We start from the raw sequence: 11,041 nt of genomic DNA, 5'->3' as shown, positions 1-11,041 counted from the left end.
TTGATAGGAGGCAAGTGTAAATGGTCCGGAGGGCTTTTTTCTTATTCCCAATATCTCAGATTCATGTTGCTTTCAGCGCTCTCTATTTCATGGATGCTGCTGCTGGCAGGCCTTCTGGGTGGTGGTGGTGAAAAACATTTATTGCGTTTCCTGACTGGGTGAGGGCCCTTTCGCGTTGAAGTTGCGGCGAGACGTCACTGAGACGCAGCCGTTTCGCTAGAAGTCGCAGAGTTGCGTGCAGTGTGCTCTGGGCAAGGGCTCTGGCGTTAGCGAGGCGTGTGTGGCCACCGTTGGTGATGGTCTGCGTTCGCCCAGCCATGCAAGTTTGCCAGAGTGCGCAGCGTACTCGCTGTGACGTTGCCCGCGCCGTTCGGGAAACCTTAGTGGCGTCGCGACATGGCTCCAATTATTAATTTTCTTTTATTGCGAAGCAATACTACTTTCGCTACCTCAGCCCGTGCCGCGGCCGCATAGCCGCGCTTGACCTTTCGCGTGACCTCGCTGCGTGACGTCATACCATCTGTGTAAAAACGGGGCCCCATCTCACGCCGTCGCCTTGCGCGGCGCATAGCCACGGCCTGACTCCCGCTCCTCTCACCAGGGGCGCTGCGCGCTATGTGACGTCATACCATCTGCTTAAAAACGGGGCCCCATCTCACGCCGTTGCCTTGCGCGGCGCATAGCCACGGCCGCGGCCTGACTGCGCTCTTCTCGTCAAGCCCATGAGATGCCGCCTCCAGCCTATACGCTTCGGCAGGTTGCAAAGAGAAAGCATCAGCGAGCTACGGAGACAGAAGAACGGCAGCAGAACCACGTATTGCTTCGCAATTACCAGGCTTAACCAAGCTAAGCCACAGCCAATTTTTTTCCTTCTTTTTCTAATCTTGAGCGGTGTGGTTTTCAAGCAGTGAGGGTGACGCTGCATATGCGTTTTGAAAATATATATTTATTCAAAGTTCTGCGCAGATTCATGTGCTTGAAAAAAGCACCTTAGAAATGGACAACACACGAACACTTAAAAGCAGCGTTTGTAACGCGCACTTTGGTGAAAGGCTGCGTTCGTATAGCAGGCACTGCAGCATGGAGTAGGGTGAAACAGAATTAAAAGGATCAGCATTTGCGCGTCCATCTTTCGGAAGCAATATAGCTGCTGTCCCAAGCGCCGCAGCGTTTGACGCCTGTAAAACGAGCACACGTGGCAGAGTTATAGCGACGTCGTTAACACAGTCAATACATTTTGGCTTCTACAGCGTATAGGTTCGTTTTGAATGGCAGCCGTTAGTTATCGTTTTAAGGCAGTTGTATATTTACACATAAATAAGTTTTAAATTACAATGAGCGAAAGTGTGAATCGATGAGCAATAAATTAGGTATGAAACGTGATCGGATAGCAGTGGCGGACTGTTAGCCATCAGCAACGCTCATCAGATGCGTGATAATGCAGCGTCTCGATTTCACTCGCGATGATCCTCAAACGTGGCCGGCGAGTATTTCTATAGAGAGCTTGAAGCCTTTGCATAGCGTTTCAACGCGAGCGAGAAAAGAAAAAAATGCCACCCTGTCTAAGCGTTCGCTGACCAGAGCTCCGCCTGAACGTGTCTCGCAGCTTGTACATCGGCAGAACAACGAAGGCGCCCTCACAGCTCACTTTTATATCTCCATATTCACATAGAACGATGTGGAAGCGTGTCGCATCGTTTCCACATCGCTTTTGTCGTGAGGCGTCCGCAGCGCCAGTTTCACTTGAATCAGGGATCCATTACCACACGGTTGTGATAGCAATGCACGCGCTATCGGGAACTCGGGCTGACGGACGCCATGGCACGCCATTGCCAGCGCGTTCTTTGTTTCTCCTAGCTGCCACGCGTTGGCTGAGCTGAAGGCCGTCATAGCATGGTCCCTAGCGATCGTTCGCGTCGAAGCTGTGTGGTCACTGTTCTGGCTGGAGAGTACTTCGGAGCATTAGGCCCGTTGTGCCGCTGACTTTTTCACTGCCTGACAGCTCTCTCGTCGTTTATCGCCCCACCGAACGCATTCAGCAGATTGGACCCGTGCATGTTCACTATGGCCAAGTAACCCCTGATTCCCGAAGGCGGAGTGGCCTCGCCAGTGGTGTCGGACGTCTGCGTGTGCACCCAATGAGCGTTCGCTTGCGGTGAATTGGTTGTGCGAACAGAAGGATGTTACAGAAGCGCTGTGTCAGTGCGGTCTCGGACAAGAACAAAGATCTGTGTTAGCATGAACATTTCTCTAAGCCGACGAAAACTTGGAAACTTGAATCTGACGCATATATCTTGCTTAATTGGGAGATTTCCACAACTGGCTCGGCAACAGTAGCTGGCTTGCATCTGTGGAGACTTTCTGCGACTACTGCGAGCTAGAACAAGTTCACTGCCATGGAGTATCTTCATGACCGTGACCGTTTCGAAGTGAATCGCGCAAAATCACTGCTTTCGCCTGCTTTGAACAACAAAAAAAAACAGCTGCGGGCGAACGCGAACAAATGGGATTTGGGTTCGTGCTTGCAGGAACGCCTTGGCCCAGCGTGCTCTGCCGTCCTCATTTTGATGTGGCTTTAGAAGGAAAAGGTCTTCCGTCCTGTGTCGTGCGTAGGCTGGCCTCGCGTCGCTGTTGTGCGTCGGTTTGTGCGGCTTCACATGCGTTGTTTGCAGGATCCTGTATTCGGGTCGGCTGGGACTGTTCAACTGTAGACGCACTGTCCGGGCAGTTGGATGAACATCAGGTTTGGTTTGCAAATGAGTCCTTCGGCACAGGTGCCTCCGTGATTCCAGTAGCCACCACACTCCTCACCAGGCCCCTGAAACAATAAATTTAAAAAAAAAATTAAGTCGCGTGCAATATTCCTCGCTGGTTACATTGTTGAAAGGCTCGCTTCTTGGCTATCGGCTTCGTTGGACGTGAAAAGTCATCAGGAGGTCAATAAAAGAGTCGAGAAAAAAAATTAACCCCGATTTACTTCGTTAAAGGGGCTGCGAAACACTGCCTGGGGAATACCGGCTATACTTCAGGTGGGTTCTTTATGTCACACAGATGCTGACTTAAAAAGAATTACAGGAATCGATGCACAGGAACGGGAGTTATTCAGTGCAGAAATTTCAAAATACAAGCAAACAAAACGCTGCCCTCAACTCGATTTTGGCGGGGCTTCCCACTCCTATTTCGCTCTCCCAATGACGGCACCTGGCGCAACCAATCAAAACAGCCAGCCAGAGCACGTCGCGGAAGTTTGTACTCCATGGTTGCCTGCTCTCTGTAACTCGTTCTTGCTGAGACTGGCAGTGTTGTTTCCATGCCAGAGCGCCCCTGGTGGTGTATTTTTATTTTGCTTGCTTTGCAGGGCTTTTATCTAAGACAAGCAAATTGTTTTCGTTGATATAATATAAAACGCAGACAGGTGACAAAATGTGTCTCTATTTATTCACACAATTTGCAGTATATTTACTGTTTGTCCGGTCATCAAGCTCGCGCCAGGTGATGTCATATCCGCTGCTAAAAATCCGCCACTGTGTGGCGACACCATCAGAGCCATGAAGTTGTTTTTGGGAGAACATTAAAGTATTAAAAAACGGAATGTACGCGGTATTACCGACGCTAATACCACCATTATAACTCACTGTATGCAATCAACAGGCAAAACAGTTAACTAAGATTGTGTTTCTGGGCCCCTTTAAACTAAATACGACGTAGGTGAGCTAGCACACTCGTTTTGCTTAACTTTGTGTATCTTCGTTAATCTTGGTGACTGTTCTACCGGGGATAAATCGGGGTTAAATTTAGGGCGATCAATTTTGTTCATGCGCCCTTTCGAATCCGCTTAAGCAGCAATGAGGTGCATATCAAAGACTGGTTATATCAGAGGCTTTTTTCTCTCCCATCTCTCCCCTACAAGACAAAAAGGCAGATTTCCCTCTCTCTATTTTGTCGCCTGTCAACTGTGGCAGGTGGCTCTTCCGCTAATTAACTCCCAGACAAGGCGGCTTTTTCGTTAGCGAGGCCCATGCAAATCCGAATTCGGTGCGCAAACACTTTGGTTTTTGGATCCATTGCGCACAGATGGAAGTTGATGACGGCGACGTGTAAGGCACAGCGCGAGACACTTTGAGTTTAGCACGCGGGATGTTCGGTTGCGGCGATAGTCAAGAGGTAGCGCGCCCACGACTCGCATCGCTGTAGTGATGCATTATTCAGGCAGTAAATACGCTCAAGAAATTTTGTAGGGTCAGTGGAAGTTATGTCAATTGGCAAAACTGTATTGAGTGGTGACATGGTGACTCGGAAACAAAGCCTTGGATATTTGAGAATGTGGCTTGGTAATCGACTCCAACAAGGTGTTTCGGAGTCCCAGTAGAAAACTACAGGGACAGTGACACATAATGGAGACAGCAGATAGAGGAGTTAAGGAACAAAGCAGAAAAATGGGGAGCGAAACAAATGCTAGTGTTTGCTCGCGCAACTGCATGTAATTTGTTTTTTGCCAGCAAAGTGTGGTATATGTGCTGCTGGTTTTACACTGTTCGAGGTACAAAAGCTACACATGATCTTTGCAGTGTTTATCTGGGCGGCTTCATCTTATGAGAAAACAAGTCGAAGGAATCTATTCCGCCACGTACGCTCTGGCGGCCTTTCTTGGTCGCACTTATTCTTGCATCAGGTTGTTAACTGGTTAATCTTGCGAGATCTGGAGGATCCCTTTTTACGCACTGTTTGTCAGGTTCGCTTGGCAAGAGCTTTACTGATGTTTGTTTTATCAATTGTTTGTCATATCACTGGTGGAACGCATGGTTATTTCCATGAAATTGTCCAAGCAACCAGATTCTTTACGTACCCGGTTCTCAATGGAATATTTAACTAGTTTTGCCAAAAACGGCTTTATAGACATCTTGTTGAAGTAGCCTTGCCTGTTCGTGTGTATCGGTAATTGTACTCTTTTGGACCAGCGCAAAATTTATTGAAGCGTGTAAAATGAATGTCTGTACAGCCTGCTGTGAAACCTGTCTTCTTTAAACTGCATGTCAGGGTTCCCCTTGCCCCTAAAGACATGGATGGCGGAAGAGGGAATTTTTGTATACCATGGGGTGTCGACTGGCTTTTCTGCAGAAAGCCAGATACTGTTGAACATGTATTTATAGATAGCTGAGGTGGGGTTTTTCTTTGGGATGTTTTACAGCAAACTCTGATGAAAGATTTCCCTTTAGATATCCGTGGAATTCAGTTTTTTTTTTCCAGTCGAGAATAATGGTGGTGTGCCATTATTAGGCAGACAAGACGGCTTTTTCGTTAGCGAAGCACTTAGGGCTGGCACACTAAACACTCATAAGGGCGTATCATCACCGGCACACAGGGGTTGGCGTTTCTAACTAGGGCATGAAGCAAGCTGACGCTTTTAACAATCAGTAACAGCAGGGAAAAAAAAAGAAAAGTGCAATGAAGGCTCGTTGACTAGGGCATGATGTAGGTTTTAGAAGCGTACTGTTATGCACTTCTTTTTTCGACACTGCTACGCGTGATTTGCGTCATCTCTCGTGCACTCACTTTCGTTCTCACCCCTTAACACTGTCTTCTGTGGTGCAGCGCACAGTTGATACCTCACGCATCTGATGCAACAGTTAATTCTGCGGCGCGCTTGCGCGAACCAGATTGATCAAACGTCGTGAACCCTCACCGACGTTCCTAAATCTGTTGCTGCTAGTTGCAATATAGATTTCTCTCTGGTACACTGAGGGCGCATGCCATTCCCGCCAGTGACGGCGTGCAGGTCGTTTTAGATTCGGACATGGCCACCGCGGCTTATACCATTCCTTATGCGAGACGCTCCGCCATTCCTGTATTCACGCAAAAAATGAAAAAAAGAAAATAGTAATCGCTGCTACACGCAAATAACCTGTTAACATTCCCTCTAGACTGCGTTGTGTACTCTTTCTATGCATCTTGGTGGACGTTACGTACACCAGGCCAATTCTTTACGGTATCACAATAGTGTGGAACAAAATACCGTACAGCGCTCTGTGACAAAGCGGTGTGGCAAAACAGGATGAAAACGGTAAGCATAGGCTGTTTGTTCAGCAATCGGGTGTAGAGATGTGAAGGCCTGAAAAAAACACTGCAATTTTGGAAAAAAAAAAACGGTTTTTTTTTTCGGTTTTTTTTTTTCGTTTTTTTTTTCAGACGACAAAAAATGGAAAGAAACATTGAAAATTTCACAATGCAATTTCAGGGTTTTATGATTGCTTGCTTTTAGTTTAGGTTTTTGTTTTTGCTTTGAAAACTATTACAGCGTGCATCGTTGAACGATTGAAGAGCAGTCGTCATCGCCGGTGCCAGGTAGTGCTTTTAAAACATTCGTGCTGCGAGTACGCGGGTTGAAGGCCAGGTGCTGTTGTGCACGTAAGCGGTTTTAGCCAAATACAAGCCTAACTTCTTGATTTCCAACATATCAGAGCACAGAACATCCGCAGGAATTTGATCCAGGACAGGGGTCTGGGACTCAGCGAAGCACGTGGCCCCATCTACCTGGTGGCGAGGCCTTTGCACCAACCAGCCGCTAACTTGTCTGGCTTGCCGACTGCTGCAGATACTACCATCATCCGCCAGCTGTGTGAACGAAACTGGTCACGTTTCGTAAACGTCCATACAAGGATTCGCAACAGGCTTTCAGGGGAATGCGTTCGAAAGCTTGTGTATGTGCATTCGAACCTATAGCAGTGGCCACAGCTTCAATCCATGCTGCTGCGCGTAGTGCGAATCCAGCGACAGTGACTCTGAGTCCGATATAGAGTGACTTATAGATCAGTTTTCATGTTCCTTTTCTCGGTACAATAGAACAAGAAGTTCGTTCCACATATATGACATTTATATCTCCATATTCGCCTGAATTGCAAATCATTATTTATCTTCTCGGTGCAATAGAACAAGAAGTTCGTTTCACAATATGACATCTATAACTGCATATTTGACTGAACTTCGGCGCATTATTATTGATCGGTGTGCTGTTGCAAACAAATCTGTTTTTGTCACGTTTTGCAATATTGCCAATTTTTCATGAAAAAAACCCTGAAAAAAAAACGGTTTTTTTCATGCCATTCAAAATTTCTTGAAATTTTACATCTCTAAGATTCGGGTGGCGCTGTTTTACTTCCCCGTTCATTTCAGTTGTTTCCGCACTCGACGCTACATTTCTGTGGGAGAAAGTCGTTCGTTTATAGGGCGTGGTTTATGGAACTCAGATGACACATCAAGTCAGCGGCAACGCTCATGTGACGTTTGAGACTGTGCGCAGCGGATGTTTTGCGGCATGCTCAAGCCAGATCGAGTGCGCTGTTGTGTATGATGCGGTTGTTGGAAGTGAGGTTTATTGACGAGTTTGCTTTCACTTAGCTTTTTTTTCTTCTTCTTATTTCTATCTTGCAGGTTTGCTCATTGAAAACCGCCAACATCACGTGATAAACAAATCAACAAACAGAGAAAGCATTCTTGTCTCAGGAATTGTGCAACACGTAGTCTACTCGCGTCAGGCTCACCCTCGTTTACAGAAACGCGCACATATGCGACAAAAACAGAAGGGAAACAAGTAAAAGAGAAAAGCGATACACTCACGACTGGAAGCCCCGGCAGCGAGGCTGTTTCGTAAGGCCTCCGCAGTCGTCAGTTTTTGTTTTCCCCTTCCCTCCCCCGTGATGCAAGGGGTGCACACTCACGCTAGCGCAGACTCTGCAGCAGCCACTCATGTCGATCGTGACTCCGTAGGCGCAGTCTTCTTCCAGCGGGCAGTCGACCTCCAAGCGGTCCTGACACGAGGGCATCGACTCGGCCCTGGCGATTGTGGGGCGAAAGCGAAAAAAGAGCCGCCGCGGTCAGCCAAGCGGGTCCGCCAAGCGAGGTGCACCGGTGCGCTTTACGAGCATCCGCTTGGGCTTTACGCAGGATGGAGGGAGATAGGATAGGATGCAAGCCTGCGGCTGAGCCGCTTTTGAAGCCGCCGTTGCGGTGCACGCAGCGACACACGCTGTTTGCCACAAGAGTGAGCACAGCTTTGCGTGCTCGGGATGTACGCGGCAAGGAGCGGGGAGAGAGAGGCCATGACGAAGCGTGCAGCGGTCGGTTACACGCGCCCCATTGATTCCGTATAACTCTGCCTCACAAGAGACGTGCAGTGTTGTGAAAGCTATTGAGCGCGCGCGTGTCACCTAAGTGGGGCCCCATCCAAAAAACTGTCCGAACGTGCAGAGGGCGGCTCGTGATTAAGCCGACGTGATTGGACAGGCCAATCACGATAGCCAAAATGCGATGGCCAAGGCGCCGCGCCGGTAAACCACGAATCGCAAGTTGCGGCCAGACAGCTCTGCAAATGCGGCCAGCCCTATGGTTAAGGCAACGATGCATGGTTTTTGTGCAGGGTTATGTTTGCCTCCCCCGGATCCCGTTAGTAAGCACGCATAGAGCATGCGGTTTACAGGCGTAGGTCGGATCAGTGCGCGCAAGCGCAAAGGAGCATAAGCGATGAACCTATCCGATTGACACGGCGGCAGCTGTGAGCTGGCTTCCTCGAATGTTATGCTTCGCTGTGCGCCTTCGTGGGCAAGTAGATGCGGCCCCGAAGGAGACAAAGCTACAGGAATAAGGCAAGTTCTCGCTTAGCTGTTAATACATGAATGGCGTGGCATATACGGTTCATCCGTGCTCGAGACCGATGAACCTTCATGCAGTGATGTTCCATCCGAGGAATTTTTCCTCCTTCGGGGAATTTTAGGGGTAAAGTTTGGCGAAAGGGTAATTTCTGCATAGTTTTTGGGAATGTTAGGAACCAAAATTGACTCCTTTTTTTTTTTTCAGAATGACAGTTTTCAAGCCTCTGCGGGGGAAAAGGGCCTGAAATAGGGATTTTTGGGTCTAATTGAGGGAATTTCTTGTTGCTGCGTATTATTCATCACAGCGTTCATACACTCTTCAGCAGTCATTTAACTGAAATGTGAAGCAACTTTTTGCGGTGCGGCTTTGCAAGTAAATGTACGATAGAAGAGAATGCAATCTATAATCATTATATAAATTATATGTATATTACGAATGTAGTACATTATATAATGTACATTCATTATTCATTATACACATTATATGTAAAGGTGAACAACGATGACGGAAGACAATCCAGCCGAGCAACCTGCTGCCAACCCGCGAGCAGGTCAACTCTAGAATCTCAATAGGTACTTACGTACGTAGATCATACATGAAGAAACAAGTGCTAGCAAGTCGCACGGCACGGAAAACAGATGGGACACATCAGCTCCACTGGACTTGCAGCTGATTTATTATGCGGCACTTGCATCGGACATAAACGCCTTGTTGTGCGCATATGCTCACATGCCAAATTCGTGAATCCCTGGGCTGCACAATAAATCACTTGTCTGTCGGATGGCAGTAGGCACCTTTTTCCTGGACCAGCGTGTCCTTGCCACATATTGTTTTATACATTTAGTGCAAGTAAGCAGCTGCGCTGAATGAACAGTGGTAGCAGAGTTATGCAGTGGTTAATGCCAGTGGTTGATATGTTAGAATTTTGAGTGAGTCGTTTCGAAGCGTTCAACGAGTTCTGAACAAGTAGACCAGTCGGTGATATGCCTTTGTCGTCGGTAAAACATTCGTTAAAGCATTAAGTTGGGCTAGTTGGTAACGGCTTGAAGGAATCATATTCTTAGCGGTAAGAAACAGACACAACACCAAGATACACACACACAGGTCCTGTGTGTGTGTATCTTGGTGTTGTGTCTGTTTCTTACCGCTAAGAATATGATTCCTTTGTCGTCGGATTCACCGGTTTCTAGGAGAACAGCTATGGTTGGGATTAGACGACCGGCATTCACCACACTGTCAAAAAGCAGGGGGAAAAAATATGCTTGCACTTACAGTGCTACGAGGCCGAAGAAGAGCAGAGCGGCGCACAAGGTCTTCTTCATGGTTCTGTCGTGGCGACGTCCTGTAAGCAGAGCTGCCCGTGTCTGGATGTGGTACGCTAATTAGCTTGGCTGGTTTCTTCGCGGCGCTTATATGCGGGCGAGATTCGGCGGGTTGTTTGCAGCCGGAAGTGGCATATCCGTCCACGACGGGATGTCTGCACCCTTCCCACCGTTGATGGTTACGCAGGCCGGGTTGCGCTCCGGGGTTCTCTTCCTTGTCGAGTGGCATTTCGTGCCAAGACGTAAAGCCCCGCGTATACGGTGGCTGGACCCATTGCTCCCCTACGCTTGCGTTAAGGCGCCCTCATCGACGTGCAACCCCCGATTAGGCTGGGTTTGTCCCGGACGCGCCCTGATGACTTCCGAGATTGTGTTACATTGGCCCCGACTGTCAGGGGGGGGGGGGGGGGGGGGGGGTGAAGGAGGGCGACGTAACACCGAGACCCTTTTGCGCACCCGCGGTGACGTACGCCGCTAAGAAACCGTCGGCGCACACGAACAGATACTCCCCCCTTTCTGCCCCTCAGGAAAATACAGAATGCGCGCGCGCACACAGGCACAAAACAAGAAAGGAGAAAAACCCGACGTGAGCTGAAGGAGGCACTTATCACGCGGGGAAATGATTCGTAAAACGAGGCTAAATAATCTCAAGAACGGTGATTAGGATGCGGCGTTGCAGCACCAGCGGTATCGCGCCAAATGTGTTCCTCCTTGGAGTAACTGGACACGGCATGTTTGGGCCTATTTTTATCAGCTCTTTGCTCTGCGAAGTCCTCAGCAGCTGCGGGAGAGGACACTTGCGATTTGCTTCACTTAAGTCGCTCGCGTGATGCGTGTATTTCAGGCGGCGCATTTCCTTTTTGCGGCGCGGCTTTCGATTTCTCTTTCACTGGCAACGCGACTAGGAGAAGGCGTCGAAGTACCTTCTGGTCGGACATTTGACGCCCACTGCTGGTTTCCGCACTTAGTTTTAGTCAAGCTGCGGGGGATCTGGAACACTGCATGGCTACGTGTTGTATATATAGATTGAGTAGACTGGAATCAACGAAGCTGAAAATGGAGACGGCAACAGT

The 11,041-nt window shown here is 48.5% G+C and overlaps 1 protein-coding gene across 1 annotated transcript; it reads right to left on the bottom strand.

Annotated features, from left to right (window-relative positions):
• Positions 1-926: 926 nt before the first annotated feature.
• LOC149350932 (single insulin-like growth factor-binding domain protein-2) lies at positions 927-10,258 on the bottom strand. The gene is made up of 3 exons (XM_089580094.1): positions 9,919-10,258; positions 7,716-7,830; positions 927-2,818 (listed from the first exon to the last, which is right to left on the bottom strand). Exons 1-3 carry the CDS (start codon positions 9,966-9,968, stop codon positions 2,702-2,704), a joined length of 282 nt encoding a protein of 93 aa, XP_089436220.1. The 5' UTR covers positions 9,969-10,258; the 3' UTR covers positions 927-2,701.
• Between the last annotated feature and the right edge of the window lie 783 nt (positions 10,259-11,041).

This window comes from Amblyomma mixtum, chromosome 3 (assembly GCF_055824585.1).
Source record: "Amblyomma mixtum isolate Tamu chromosome 3, ASM5582458v1, whole genome shotgun sequence".
Classification (NCBI taxonomy): Eukaryota; Metazoa; Arthropoda; class Arachnida; order Ixodida; family Ixodidae; genus Amblyomma; species Amblyomma mixtum.
Note: the sequence above shows the minus strand (reverse complement) of the source record. Positions and strands in the feature narration are given on the sequence as shown.

What these genes read in the sequence shown, in the direction of transcription:
- LOC149350932 (XM_089580094.1), bottom strand. Translation starts at nt 9,968, where the DNA reads ATGAAGAAGACCTTGTGCGCCGCTCTGCTCTTCTTCGGCCTCGTAGCA. An exon ending in TTCTTCGGCCTCGTAGCACT is followed by an intron (nt 7,831 to 9,918) that starts GTAAGTGCAAGC and finishes CACAATCGCCAG; the next exon opens with GGCCGAGTCGATGCCCTCGT. An exon ending in GCTGCAGAGTCTGCGCTAGC is followed by an intron (nt 2,819 to 7,715) that starts GTGAGTGTGCAC and finishes TTATTGTTTCAG; the next exon opens with GGGCCTGGTGAGGAGTGTGG.